The 16,157-nt window shown below is 41.8% G+C and overlaps 1 protein-coding gene across 1 annotated transcript in view; it reads right to left on the bottom strand.

Annotated features, from left to right (window-relative positions):
* Positions 1 to 2,527, bottom strand: part of SEMA3E (semaphorin 3E) — a 234,121-nt gene extending 231,594 nt beyond the window's left edge. Inside the window, exon 1 of the mRNA XM_077472771.1 lies at positions 1,925 to 2,527. Within this exon, the coding sequence (XP_077328897.1) occupies positions 1,925 to 2,027 (103 nt within the window). The 5' untranslated portion in view covers positions 2,028 to 2,527. The remainder of the gene's footprint in view (positions 1 to 1,924) is intronic.
* Positions 2,528 to 16,157: the final 13,630 nt, after the last annotated feature.

Genomic DNA, 16,157 nt, shown 5'->3' with positions numbered 1-16,157 from the left:
ACTGCACTTCCAAGTGCACTTGTAGTGCTAAGTGGATTTGCCTTTCGTAAATAACCACCTAGGCAACAACTGGAAAGCAACCAACTGGAAAAAGAAACTGGGGTGGCTAGTAGGCAGATGGGTTATAGTTTTGTGTCTGGTCTTCTGTTTAGAGATGAATAGTCCTCATCCAGGACTACCCATTACTGCCGAAAAAGCATGAATATGGGAATGGTTAGAAACACATGGAGTACTGAAGGTGCAGTAGGGCTACAGGGGGAATCATCCCTTCATTCTGGAAAATGTGTTCCCTACAAGTATGACTGGCTTAATAAAAGTTGATAACAGCTTTAGAACGCATAAACTTCCACCTTGGGAAATATGTCCAGTCTACTTCACACATATCACCTGAACCATACCATAATCTTTACGTGATATTCATCTACTTAACATGGAACAACCTTTAATCTAGTTCAGATTTATCAGCAGATATGTAGCATGAATGCCTACAGAACAATTTATTCATTTTTTATCTAATGAGGTAGACCATCTTATTACAGTACTAGTTGTTTTTAGAGCTATAGAAGATTGCACAATTGTAATGTGTATGGCCAGCTTTAGCGAATTGTCCTCCTGTATATACAACTTAGTCTATTATGACTTTGTAAAGAAAAAGGTTAGCATGCCATCATTGAGTGATTCTTTAGATGTCCTGAAACAGTGACTATACAAATAAAATTCTAAAGCATGTAAATAATATTACAAATCTTGCTATAAACAGTAAATTAAAATGCTGGCAAATGACAGCCCCCTCTTAATGTTATGAAATGTTGCATACAATAATGTCACTATAAAACGGGTATGTAATAGCAAAATTAACATTCTCCAAGGTTGACAAGAATATAGCACTGCCCTGGTTATAAAGGAGTTAAAGCTGCAAACATGTAATCATACATTTTAGCCCTGAAGTAACAAGTGAAGACAGCGAATGAAGATGAAACAGGCAGCTGGAGTGCGTTGAATGGGTTTTGTTTAGCTTTTTATGGCCAGGTGTTTTGCTATACCTGTCACATAACATAAAAGATCTCAAATGTTTTGTTGTTTGCGTGTAATCCTGCCAGCCTTGAAGCAGTCTGTTGCACATCACAGACTTCTGACCTTTTAAGCACATAGAAGCGAATGAATATCTAATTACAACAGTGCATTTCCTTTCATTAACAGGTTCAGTGCGGTAATTACACACATAAGTGCATTAGGCTTCATATGCTTACTTTAGTACCTAGGTGAGATAGCGCATCAATATTATTCTTCATATTCTCAAAAGCATAGGTGATAATTGTCCCTGGTTGCCCAGGAAAAGTTGTCCTTGGAAACGTGCTTCATTTTTAATACCAAATACCCACACTATATAGGTCTCTTTTTATGTTTGGTGGACAAAAAAAAAAAGAAAAATCACAAAAGGTGAACCAAACAATGGATGATTCTTTTTTTTTTTTTAAGTTAATTTCAATGAAATGTAAAAATTATAGTCACATGGCTAAAAAAAAATAATAATAAAAAAAATATATATATATATCCCTTATGTACTGTACAGCTTCATGATTTTAGCCTAAAATAATAATAATAAAAAAAGCATATTTATACTCCAACTTTCTAAGTTGGGGTATAAATTGAGTACATTGATTACATTCAATGTAATGGTTAATCATTTTTTAAAAAGCATATTTAGATTGAAATTTTTACATGTAGTTGTTAAATTATTTTAACGATACAAATGTAATAATGTGATTAATAAAGTAATACAAGTAATACAAATAGTAATAAAAACTAAGCAAAATAAGCTTCATACAGTTAAATAAATATGACTTAGGCAAGTTGTCTTGTAATGCTATACTTTCAGCTGTCAGATTAGTTAATGTTAATAATAAATTCGCCTGAATCTTACCTTTAAAAGACAATCGTAGCCGTGGTTGTGTTGTGTCAATTGTCAAAGAGCCAGACATGTGAATTCCAAAAAGAAGTAAAGCTTTAATCAGGTAAAGTGCCATGCTGGTCAAAGTCACTTCTAAGTAGTTCTCCTTGGTATGCACTTCTGCTTTCTGCTAGAGTTTAGAGAATAGCTCTCTTTTCAGGGACTTCAATATCTCCCCGAGGAATCCCCTCTCTTCCTAGTACACATTTCCTATTTGTCATGCTTCATTACAACGTGTAACATAGAGTGGTCTCTTGCCAGGACATTTGTTTAGAGACTGCCTTGTCATTCCTAAGTCTTGCCCAGTGCTGTGCTGCCTCTCAGTCCTGTGCTCAGTATTGCCAGGCAGTCGAAGAATCCATCTGAAGAAAGACCATTAAAATAAAAGAAAAATCTCTTCCTTGCTGCTGCTTCACCCTGCTAGAAATGTCTTCCTTGCTGGGATTTGCCAGAGTGTTCCTTTAATTCACCTTTTATAATTAGAAGCTAAAGGTCTTTTTTTTAAAAGCACTGTTAGATCTTAGCAGGGATGCTGGTTTGGGCTGTCAGACGCTCTCTCTAGCAAGAGAGCAGTGGAGGATGAGGGAATAGACTTCACTACTCAATTGCCAGGCAACTCCTACTCACTGCACAGTAGCTATTTGTGTCATTGCCCAATTACCATTTTTGAAATGTGCCTTTCATGTGTCTGAATAGACTGTGCTTTTAATGATTGATTGGAAGAAAATCAAGCCATATGGTTGTCATAAATTTTTAATACAGTAAAGTATCTTAAAAACAAAGTATGATTTTTATATCATAAATGGGATTTTAGATCTGAAAGATCTACAAAAATATGTTGCCTTCCAATGTATTTTATTCTGTAAAGTAGAAAAAAAAAGAAAGAAAAAAATGCATTTAGGTTTGCAGAAAAAGCACTTCTACTTACCTGATCCCCCATGTGCACAGGCTCACTTCATGCTGCTGGACCAGTACCAGGCTCTTCTCCCCTTCATTGTGGTGGTAGTGTATATTTAACCACTTGCTACCACATAACGCATGTGTGTGGCAGCAAAGAGGATGGGCTTTAATGCCCATATGACACACATATGCATTTATGGGCGGTAGAGCCTTCTGTGCTGAGAACATGCTCACAGTGCCCTCTCAGCACAGTGACTGAGCTTTCAAGAACAGATCTTGGTCCATACTAATGATCAGGAGTCTATGGGACTGGCTCACGATCATGTTGCAGCCAATCCCAATGGTCATGTAGTTGGCCAATACTTCCTACTACTTTTTGTTTTCCCTGGAGGTCAGATTGAGGGAGTACATCGCTGTAGCTGCCCCATTTTAAGCCTGGTGATTGGACAATGAAGGATTAGCAATATTTTAATTAATCAACTCTGATAACTCTATACTATCCTACTTTCAGTGTGTTTCCTATCAGCACATGTGCTTGCAGATAACACTGATTAGCTAAAAGTTCTGTCCATCCCACTCCAGTATAAGTGCGTCTGTGCAGGGGATGTCAGGAGGCTCATAAGAGGATCTGTTCAGCCATTTATGTTATTTCTATATGAACATATAGCATATTTTTTTAAAGAATACTTAACTGGTGGTCTTTAAATATTTGCTTGGAGGTCAACTTTAGGGATTATTTATATTCCAAGACAGATTGCCTCAAACGGATTAAAGCTTCCTTTTTTCCTGTAAATTGTAGGAATAAATAAGCTGTAACGTGACAGCTAATACTGAAATGTAAAATGTACTAATATTATTGGGCTGGTATAAATTCTGATGGGTTTACAGTGAAAAGTCCAGCAAATGTTAAATACAATACATAGATAATACAATTAATGTAGGATACATATGAATCGTTAAGTTGCTCAATACTGAAAGCACTTAACACCTTTTTTCACAGCTGGGTCTGCATCTGGAAATCTGAGACATGGTGAATTTAAGACAAGTATGAGCTTGTATACTCTGTGTTTTGTATTTATTGTGTCTAAGTCCAGCACTGTACCCATATAATTAACGGGGACCTCCAATGCTGTCAATGGGGATGAGACAAAATTCAACTGATATCAGGTCACCAGGCTAATCAACTATGGCCAGGAATTCCCCACCCAGCAATCACTTGTGAAAAAGGGTTGGGGATGCTAATGATATCAATGACCTAAAATGGCCACATGGCCATATTTTGTCAAAGACATTGTGCATAAAAAATGCACCAAGTACCGGTATGTTATTTCTGCTTTACAAATTGAAGAACATTACTACACGCATTCCACACTGCACTGACATTTAACAAATGCTCTATGCCCTGTAGTGTGTTTATTGCAGAAAACACTTATGCAAGGTGAAGAAAGCTGTCACATGACTTTAAACAAGTCTTTCTCCTCCCGCTAAATTGTATTTGTCCCCATTCATTTAAATCAACAGGGCTTTGTTTGCTTTAGAGCCCCAAAGAAAGTAAAGTGGAATGCACATTTATAAAGCCAACTGCAGCATTACATAAATGTATAAGAACAGATTTTAAAAGAAAGGCATCAGTATGTCTGTGAACAGGGGCGGACTGACAACTCATGGGGCCCCCGGGCAATAGGAGATTATGGGGCCCCCAGGCAATCAGATTGTGGGGCCACACAGTATACCATCACACAGTATACACATACATGTACACACAGTATACACAGACATGTTTCTATTGGCTGAGAAGGTACTGGAGAGGTGGGGCAGCTATAATCTCAGGATTTTTAGACCAAAAGGATGTCAGTAAGGGACATTTCAGAGACAGATGTAAAAAAAAACACAGATTTTTACATACTGTCCCTGGTTTTACTGAGGCTGGCAACCCTGATGGGGCCCCCTAGTGGCCCGGGGCCCTCGGGCAGTGCCCGAGTGGCCAAATGGTCAGTCCGCCCCTGTCTGTGAATAGGTCATACCATTGCTTTATAAATTGTTTGGTAAATTAGTCATTTAATATTGAAGTCATGTAGTGGTTATACCTTTTCAGCATGGAGGCTAACAAGCAAGGCAGCTCTAAGAAGGTATTAAGCCTAAGCCCTTGTACACATGGTCGGAGATTCCGACAGAATGTTTCCTATCGGACCGCTTTGTCGGATATTCCGACTGTGTGTGGTCTGCATCGGACTGTTTCCATCGGAATATCCGACGGACCAACTTTTCCAACAAAATGCTCCGATCAGACATACTCCGATCATGTGTAGCCTACTCTGACGGACAAAGTGCCACGCATGCTCAGATCAAATTCCTAGACCAAAGCTATTGGCTACTAGCCTGAACGTAGTCCCGTCGTAACGAAATAACATCATCACGTTATGTACAATTGGATTTTCCGACAACTGAGTCCAACCGTGTGTATGCAACATCACTTCCGGACCTCTTCTGGAATTAATCCGTCGGAATTAATCAGACAGATTTGGTTGCCGGAATCTCCGACCGTGTGTACGGGGGCTAATACACACTTATGCAGTGTACACACGGTTGGATATTCCAACGACAAAATCCGTCTGATTTTTTCAGACGGATTTTGGCCCAAACTTGTCTTGCATACACATGGTTGCACAAAGTTGTCAAAAAATCAGATCGTTTACACGATTGGAATTTAAACGATCGGATTTTTTTGTCGGAAAATTTTAGATTCAGCTCTTAAACTTTGTGTGTCGGAAATTCCAACGGAAAAGACCGGGGCATGGCGCAGACATCATGGCTCTTTCCTGAGTGGCTCTGTCACGAGTGATTCGCAGTTTCAGCGACGCAGTTATCAATCCTGATCATGTCTTTTCTTCTGCTTTCTTACAGGTAAATGACTTATCCATCTGCACACTCTACCCTACTCTGCTGAACTGTCATTGCTGTAACATATTTGGTAAATGACTTATCCATCTGCACACTCTACCCTACTCTGCTGAACTGTCATTGCTGTAACATATTTGGTAAATGACTTATCCATCTGCACACTCTACCCTACTCTGCTGAACTGTCATTGCTGTAACATATTTGGTAAATGACTTATCCATCTGCACACTCTACCCTACTCTGCTGAACTGTCATTGCTGTAACATATTTGGTAAATGACTTCTACTGTCATATCTTTAAACTTCCATATTTAATGCTAGCTATATAACAACCACACTACAAAAGCAACATTACTGGTTACTGGTGACTGATTCTAAACCCCATGTACTTCTCTTGATCAGTGAAGCAATTATGACCCTAGCCTGTGTCTGGTTTTGGACATCTTCACTCCCATATTCAGGTGTCTTAAATCAGACCCTATGATGACCAATAGAGAAATGCATGCCTTCTCACTCTCCCTATAAATTGAAATCATTCTATGGGGTGGCGCAGACCGGGGCATGGCGCAGACATCATGGATCTTTCCTGAGTGGCTCTGTCACGAGTGATTCGCAGTTTCAGCGACGCAGTTTAACCAAAGCAGGATAACTAGAACTGGATGAAGACACAACAAGAACTCTGCAAGACAACAAGCAAACCAGCAATTCTCATTTATTTTGTATCAAGTCAGATTCCCACTCTATCTAGTACGATGCTCCTCATTCTCTTCCTTCTCACATCAGTGTCTTCTATCCTCAAATTCTCCTTACTCTATCCCTCCCCTCTACCCTGCAGCATGCACATTTCACCCTCACTCCTGCCCTCTCCCTACTACTGCACCCATCATCTCCTGCATTTGCTGCATCCATATGCTGGCATAAACTCCAAAGCCACGAGACACATGCGCTCATGCTCATCTCACTCCCATCTTGTGTTCCTCACCCTCCTCCTTCTCCTAGTCTCAGGTGACATTTCTCCTAATCCTGGGCCGCCACTCTCAAACTGCAAGCCACATCTTCTAAACCCCTCCCCCTCTGGCAACCACCGCAATCCACTTAATTTAGTTTCTATCCCCCTGCTTCCTCAAAGCAGCCCCCCTATCTCATGCACCCTTTGGAATGCCCGCTCCATCTGTAACAAGCTAACATCTGTACATGACCTCTTCATCTCTCATAGCTTCAACATACTTGCCATAACTGAAACCTGGCTTCAAAATTTGGACTCAGCTTCTCCTGCTGCCCTCTCCCATGGTGGTCTCCATTGGACTCACTCCCCCAGACCCAATGGACAGAAAGGAGGTGGAGTTGGATTGCTCCTATCCCCACAATACACCTTCCAAATCCTTCCCATCCCTCCCTCTCTTTCCCTCTCTTCTTTCGAGATGCACTGTATTCGCCTGTTTTCTCCTATTTCTCTGAGAATTGCAGCAATTTATCGGCCTCCTGGACCGGTGTCACGCTTTCTTGATGACTTTGCTGCCTGGCTACCCTACTTTCTCTCCTCTGAAATACCCACCATCATTCTTGGTGACTTTAACATTCCTATCAACATTAACAACCCAACTACAGCTAAACTTCTTGACTTAACCTCATCTTTTGACCTAACCCAATGGACACATACTTCCACTCACTCTAATGGTAATACCCTTGACCTTGTATTCTCTCATCTCTGCAACCCTAGTAATCTCACAAACACCCCCTTTCCTCTCTCTGATCACAACCTCATTAGTTTCACTGTATCTTTGTCTCCAACCACCCATCCTTCCAAGCAGCAAACTATCACCTGTAGAAACCTTCGCCACCTTAAGCCTTCTCTTCTCTATTCTGCTACTGACCACCTATATGATATAATCTCTCCCCTGTCCTGTCCTGACCTTGCCATCTCTGTCTACAACAGTTCACTCTCTTCATCACTAGATGCACTTGCTCCTCTAACCACACGCAGAATCAGGCCCCGACCATTACAACCCTGGCAAACTGACAACACTAGAAATCTCAAGAGACGTTGCCGTGCTCTTGAACGGCTGTGGCGTAAAACCAAATGCCTCCAAGACTTCATCATATATAAATCTGCCCTTCTAAAATACAATTACTGCCTCCATGCTGCCAAACAAGCCTACTTTGTATCTCTTATTAATACTTTGTCATCCAATCCTCGTCGGCTCTTCTCAACTTTTAACTCTCTGCTTCGTCCCCCACCCCCTCTACCCACCAACTCACTCACTGCCCAAGAGATTGCCAATCACTTCAAAGACAAGATTGATGCAATTCGCGAGGACACCTCCGCTGTGCGTACATCTTCCCCACCCAACATACCTGGCCCAATAGCACATTCAACACTCTCCTCTTTTGAATTGACTACTACTGAAGAAGTTGCAAAACTTTTCTCAGATGCTCACCTAACCAATTGTCCCTTGGACCCTGTTCCCTCACAACTATTAAGGTCACCCTCTAATTCTATCCTATGCTCCCTCACTCACATCTACAATCTCTCCCTCTCAAGTGGCACCTTCCCCTCCCCTCTAAAACATGCGCAGATCACCCCCATACTTAAAAAACCCTCTCTGGACCCCACCAACCGGAACAACTTAAGACCTATCTCATTGCTCCCATTCACCTCTAAACTTCTAGAACGCTTAGTCTACAACCGCCTTAGCTCCTACCTCAGTGAAAATAACCTTCTTGACCCATTACAGTCTGGCTTTCGCTCTCAGCACTCCACAGAAACTGCCTTACTAAAACTCACTAACGATCTACTAACTGCTAAAACCAACAGCCAGTACTCCATACTCCTACTACTTGACCTCTCTGCTGCCTTTGATACTGTTGACCACCCACTCCTCCTCAATAAACTACATTCCCTTGGCCTCCGAGATTCTGCGCTTTCCTGGTTCTCTGCCTATCTATCACAGCGCTCCTTCAGTGTCACCTACAACTCTGTATCCTCCTCTCCATTGCCCCTTTCTGTGGGGGTCCCCCAAGGCTCTGTTCTTGGACCCCTTCTCTTCTCTATTTATACCTCCTCCCTTGGTCACCTGATAACCGTCCACGGCTTCCAATACCACTTATACGCCGATGACACCCAAATCTATCTGTCTACTCCTCACCTCACTCCTTCAGTCTCCTCTTGCATTACTAACCTGCTAACTGACATATCAGCGTGGATGTCACACCATTTCCTTAAACTAAACCTCTCTAAAACTGAGCTATTAATAATCCCCCCTGCACATGCCCCCCTCCATGACTTTTCCATCAAAATCAACAATGCAACCATCAGGCCCTCCCCTCACGCCAGGGTACTAGGTGTAACCCTAGACTCTGATTTGTCATTTCAGCCCCAAGTCCAATCGTTGTCAAAAGTTTGTAGATTTTACCTCCGTAACATCTCTAAAATTCGCCCCTTTTTAACAATTAAAACTACTAAGATCCTCATTCACTCCCTTGTTATCTCTCGCCTTGACTATTGCAACTCCCTTCTCATTGGCCTGCCTCTCCATAGGCTATCTCCTCTTCAGTCTATCATGAATGCTGCTGCCAGACTTATCCACCTTACCAACCGCTCAGTGTCTGCCAACCCTCTCCTCCAATCCCTACACTGGCTCCCAATCACCCAGCGAATTAAATTCAAAATACTAACCACCACATACAAAGCCATTCACAACTCTGCCCCGAGCTACATCAACAATCTTGTCTCCAAATATCACCCAAACCGTCCCCTCCGTTCTTCTCAAGACCTCCTACTCTCAAGCTCTCTCGTCTCCTCCTCCCACACTCATCTCCAGGATTTCTCCAGAGCCTCTCCAATCCTCTGGAACTCGCTACCTCCACCGGTCCGGCTATCCCCTACTTTTGCTACCTTCAGACGATCCCTGAAAACTCATCTATTCAGGGAAGCCTATCACGTCTCAAACTAATCTCCTACCACTTCCATAAACTCATTCCCAACAATTATAACCTTCTGTACCACCTGCCCCACCCTTTTAGATTGTAAGCTCTTCTGAGCAGGGTCCTCTTAATCCTCTTGTATTTAATTGTATTGTAACTGTATTGTCTCCCCTTTTATATTGTAAAGCGCTGCGTAAATTGCTGGCGCTATATAAATCCTGAATAATAATAATAAAAAAGTGTTTTGACAGAGGGACGGCCAGAACACTCTGGTCAGCACTCTCAGCCATTGGCTGTGAACACTGTTTGGTAGTCTATTGACAGACCTTTTTTCAGTCATGCCCTTTTGACAGAAGCCAGCCAAACGGTTGGCATCTGTCTAACGACTGCAGTCCACACGGGTCAAATGTTGGCTGGTTTCTATTGAACCAGCCAATGTTGCTCGACATTTAGCCTGTGTTTACTAGGCTTTAGTCATGGTGATTGTAAAATGTTTGTCTCACCTAAAGACTTTTTCTACAGATAAGATTTCAGCATTCTTTGAAGAACTATATGTATGATATTATTATGAGGGATCAGTTATGGTCTTATTTACATTTCCATGTAGCTTTAAAGTAACTTTTGTCACTTTAAAGCTAAATTTAAGGCAGATATATAACACAAACCAATGAAGCTTTGTAATTATTATTACATCATTATATGGATGTGTTTAATAGCAAGCAGTTCCTGTATAACAGAGGTTGAGTGTAAGAGGAAGAAGCAACCCAAGAAACCAACCCATACATGTCCTGAATGGAAGCATGCTGGCAGGAGGAGCAATCAAGGTGACAGAGAGATGAGCTCATCACTGTGTTTCTTCTCCTTTCTCTGTCCAGTAACAAGCATGGTTTCTGAGAGAATTAACCGAATGATGCTGACCAGCAGAATAAGCAGGGGAAACTCTGGTTTGTTTGTAAATTATGCAGAAAATGCTGTTTTTGTTATTTTGTTTTTAAATATGGGGCAGCAAAGATCCTTGATTTGAAATCCAACCAGCATACAATCCCATGGAGTTTTTCATGTTTTCCCTATGATTGCAATAGGTAAGACATACTACTAAGACATACTACTAAGTCAAATGGCCCCTATCTAAATTGATTCTAGTATGTGTATGTATGCATGTAAGGTAGGGACCTTAGATTGTAAGCTTCTTAAAGGCAGGTACAGGGATGTGAATGTACACTATGTAAAGTGATGTGTGAATTGTCAATGCTATATAAATACTTGTAATAAATACTATAGGTCTGCTTTAAATAAAACAAAAAAGATGCTAACAGGTATAAAGTGTCTGCATACACATATCGGCATGCTGAGCAGTTATGAATAGGCAAAGCTCTGTTAGTTTTGGGCTTTACTGATTTATCCCTGCACTACATATTTCTACTGGACCATCATTATGATTGAAGGTCGGTTGGAATGTATGGGAAGTGGAGGCAGATGAGCAAGCTCCATTACTACCAGGAAGTGTTGGCGCTTTACCAGTTCAGTAAGGCATTCTGACTAACACAGACAAGTCAGATTGTTGCAGATGTAGTCAGACACCTCTGGGCCAAGTTGTTAAGATTTGTTTCGTTAGACTTGTATGAAGTGAGTTATGCAAGGACTGTGCTGTTACTTCACGTTGTATACTATTCTACAACCAGTAGACATATGTTTTTATGGAGTTTGCATGTTCTCCCTGTGTCTCCGTAGGTTTCCTCCGGGTACTCCGGTTTCCTCCCACACGCCAAAGACATGCTGGTAGGTTAATTGGCTCCTGTCTAAATTGGTCTTAGTATGTGTATGTATGAATGTGAGTTAGGGACCTTAAATTGTAAACTCCTTGGGGGCAAGGACTGATGTGAATGTACAATATATATGTAAAGCGCTGCATAAATTGACTGCGCTATAAGTACCTGAAATAAATAATAAATACATAAAATATTCTAAATTGCCAAGCTTCAGAAGACACAAACCCCAATTCCTATCTGGGTATTGTTTGCTATTTTTTCCAGCCTTAATTTTAAATAAATCATTGTACACCGAGAATGTTTTCTCATATACCACATAAGCAAACTCTACAGTAAAGTAAATGTTCTGTTATGTCCACAAATGAGTATGTATTACCTTTTAGTCTTATTTAAGCCCAGTCTTTAATTCCTAGATTTGAAATCTCTCACATGGTATTAAGGAGTCAGGACACATGGGTTTATCTCTTTCTAAATGATTTGTCAAGAAGAGGAGAGGCAATCTGTGCTTTATCTGAGAGCTGCTACTGGAACCTAGCTCACTTTGCTCACAGACCTGACATTCATAGTTAAGCTCCACTGCTGTTCATCATGGAATTTAAGTAAATTAAATATTCATTCATTTTTGCAAAAATATTTTTTATTTATTTTATCAAACCCTAAACTTGCAATGTACTTGATATTGTAATCTGTTGGGAAGGACACTATTGACAGTCATGTGCAAGTCGCTATAACTTCTATCAAAAAAGTGAAACTTTAAGAACAGAAATATGAAAGTTGACATGGATTTTAAAGGTTAAGACTCCATTGCTGTCATCCTGATCTTTACTTAATTACTTAGTAACTTGCTGGCCTGGAACAAACATGCAACAGGGGAGCTAAAACTTTCCAGACCATATTGTCTACATCAGGGGCATAACTAGAAATCACAGGGCCCGATAGCAAAATGCTGTATGGGCCCCCCTGCAAACAGCCCCCCCCCCCACCAAAGAAAAATGAACTAATGCCATTGAACAACAGATTAGCACACTCATGTGGCACAGTACCCAGGCAACAGCTTATATTCATTTCAAACAACAAAACAAAAACACTGCCAATAAAATCTACAGGTTACATTCAGTACAATTTAGTGTAAGTAAAGTCAAAAAAGTTTGTTTCAAGTTTTGCATAGATTAGGGAAGGATAAGGACTTCAGTTAGGTTTATACGTCAATCCAGGCTCCATTCAAATATGTGCCCCGCACTTCCTGTCAGTAAAAAAAAAAGGCAGAAAGTGATGTTAAATCTCTCTAAAGAAGCTTCAGAATTCTGTACCCTTGAACCTGGCATTGATCCCCCTCTCTTTTTGTGCCGAAATTATCCTAATAAAAAAATAACAAGCAAACATTTTCTTCACAAAAATAGCAAAACAGATGACAGTCTCCCCCTCCCTTCCTACCTCCTGTCCAAACTCCAGAGCCTCCTCATGTGCCGAAAATGATGTCCCTTCACAGGCGCGCACAAGCGTCCTGCTCCGCCCCCTCTTCTCCCTCCCACGCTGAACACTAAACTTACATTCTTCATCCTCACCGGGCCCCAGAGGCAGCTCTAGGCTTTGTGAGGCATTAGGCAAAACCTAGACATGAGGCCCTACTCACGCCCATAATGGGAAAAAAAATTCAAGCAATAAAAAAAATAACTGTATCAATTACATTTATTAAGAGCTTTAAGGTACTGGTGTAAGTGCTCCCTTATCTCAGTGCTGGGATCAGTGCTCTCTATCTCAGTGCTGGTGTCAGTGTTCCCTTATCTCAGTGCTGGGGTCAGTGCTCTCTATCTCAGTGCTGGGGTCAGAGCTCTCTATCCCAGTGCTGGTGTCAGTCTCCTCTATCTCAGTGCTGATGGCAGTGTCCTCTATCTCAGTGCTGGTGTTAGTGCTCTCTTATCTCAGTGCTGGGGTCAGTGCTCTCTAACTCAGTACTGGTGTCAGTGCTCTCTATCTCAGTGCTGGGGTCAGTGCTCTCTAACTCAGTACTGGTGTAAGTGCTCTCTATCTTAGTGCTGGTGTCAGTGTCCTCTATCTCAGTGCTCGGTGCTGGTGTCTGTGCTCCCAATCTCGGTGCTGGGGTCAGTGCTCTCTATCTCAGTGCTGGTGTCAGTGTCCTATATCTCGATGCTGGGGTCAGTGCTCTCTATCTCAGTGCTGGTGTCGGTGTTCTCTATCTCAGTGCTGGTGTCAGTGCTCTCTATCTCAGTGCTGGTGTCAGTGTTCTCTATCTCAGTGACTTGTCAAAGCCATGTGACTGACATCCTTTCAAATCACAGAGCTCATTTTGATGTGTAAAAAGAACTCTAATAATCACAGCCCAAATATTATAAATGAGCCATAAAACCAGTGGTGGCTGCTCCAAAGGGGCGCTGCCCCCTTAATCCATGCACTCGGCCCCTAATCTACATGCAGGGCGCAGGATGCATGGATTTAAATGTTTTTTTTAAGCACATGATTAGAGCCTGAGGCTCTAAAAAAGGGTGGGAACTGGGCGCCCTGAGCCCACCCAGTTGTGTGACATTAGCAATTTAATATTCTCTAATGCCTTCCTGCTTCTCCTCCCGGCCAATCAGGAAGCAGGTCCTGAGACCCAATTGGCTGGGATTTTTAAGACCCCCCTGGCCGGGAGTCCGAAGACCCCATTGGCTGGATGGAAAAGCAGCGACTGCTGGGACACAGAGGAGATGGAGGGGAAGCCGCAGCTGTGACCTGAATGAAAGTCCTGATCAATCAGCTTGCATTTCAGGAGGTTGATTTGGGGTGGGGGACTGGAGTGCCCGGGGTGGGGGGGGGTAGATGGATCAGGTTTGTTTTCCACCCCCCCGACTGATGGAGCACTGAGCATCAGCTGCCACTGCATAAAATTCAGGATGTGCTGTATGTATATTTTCGAGAGTCATAGCTGCAAAGAAGGTTACAAACCATGTTTCAGCATGTGGTGATACATTTCTATTTAAGACTTGGGGATGGTGAAAAATTGTATTATGTGTTATAGATAGTTGATATCTATAATTCACATTTACAGGATTTTGTTGGAGGCAGTTTTCTAGATATTGGCTGCAAACTTAACAGGTTATATAAAATATATAATATTTTGACAGACAACACATCTAAAAACAAAACATTAAACACAGTAGATTGAATTTATTAGATAGACTTATGGATTTATTTATTCTTAGATTAGTGATTTTCCATAGTGCAGATGCATTAAATATTAACAATTTTTTTTAAATGTTTTTAGGAGTGTATTATTTATTTAGTGGGCTTACACAGCGTGTGTTAAAAATACTGCATGTCTTGTTTTGTTAAACACCCCGAGCTGTAGCCACACAGTAATGAATGGGACTTCAACTTGAAAGGTGCTGTGGAAAAACAAGTGTTAATGAGCACTTTAACTACTTGTTATCCATCTCATTAGTACCTCTGATTTCAGTGCTGCAAATGAGTAACTGCCAACAAACAAATCTTTCAGCAGAGAGAGTTCATTGCTCATGGACTACTATGTTAAGGTCGCAAGCAATCTTAGCCCTTGTACACACGGTCCGAGATTCCGACAACCAAATCCGTCGGATTTTGTCCGAAACTGTTGTATACACACGATCGGACAAAGTTGTTGGAAAATCCGACGTGATGACGTTATTTTGTTACGACAGGACTACGTTCACGCTAGTAGCCAATAGCTTTGATGCAGGAATTTGATCTGAGCATACGTGGCACTTTGTCCAATTGGAATTCTCTACACATGATCGGAGTATGTCCGATCGGAGCATTTTGTCGGAAAATTTTACCGACATGTTGGAAAACTTGGTCCGTCGGATATTCCGACGGAAACAGTTCGATGTAGACCACACACAGTCGGAATATCCGACAAAACGGTCCGATCGGACACATTCCGTTGGAATCTCCGACCGCGTGTACAAGGGCTTAGGGTCCTTTCACACTTGGCAGGCTCCGCTTTGTTCAGCAGGGGATTGCCTCGCTTATCCCTCCTAAACAGGTGGATAACAGAGCTGAGATGGACAGAGTCCTTCTCTCCCTTATGGGGAAATCGGGTGAAAACAGACAGGCTTATCCGATCCTCTAGATGGATGGAAGATAGGGTCACGTTTGAATCTGTTGGACTTTGGTGTGATTGTGTGTGTCCGTCGGAACTCCGCTGAAAAGTCAGTCAGGAAGACTGTCGGACCAGTTCTGCCAGAAAGTCCGGTCGTGTGTACAAGGTATTAGGGATTGGGATAACTATCTCAGCAATCAGGCTGTGTAAAATTGCAGCAATGTGCTTCCTATCATCATAAAGTATCATTACTAAATAAAGAGTTTTTACAGCATATTGTGTGTGTGGGCAGGTCGGGGATAGTGCCGATGTTTGATACGTTCTCCATGTTTCCCTAACAACTCGTTGGGCAACAAGTGTTGGGTCACATGAGAGGCCTGCCCAGTGTGGGATCTTCTGGACTACATTAGGCACTTTATTACAAGGTCACTTTAGACACACTTGAGGTACCTTTGTTTGTTTTGTTCTCAACAATGCCTTGGGGCAAGGCTGAGGCTGCTGTGGGGGGAATACTCAGCCTTAAGGCAGACTTATACTGTTAGGGATGAACACACACCATGTACACTGGCAATGTAACTGTTCTCCAGTTAACTCTATTGTCGTGTACACGCGGTCGGACTTACTGACAGGAAATG

Source organism: Lithobates pipiens, unplaced genomic scaffold (assembly GCF_037356315.1).
Source record: "Lithobates pipiens isolate NorthernLeopardFrog02 unplaced genomic scaffold, aLitPip1_a1.2 Scaffold_8, whole genome shotgun sequence".
NCBI classification, from domain to species: Eukaryota; Metazoa; Chordata; class Amphibia; order Anura; family Ranidae; genus Lithobates; species Lithobates pipiens.
This window is presented reverse-complemented; position numbering and strand designations above follow the sequence as displayed.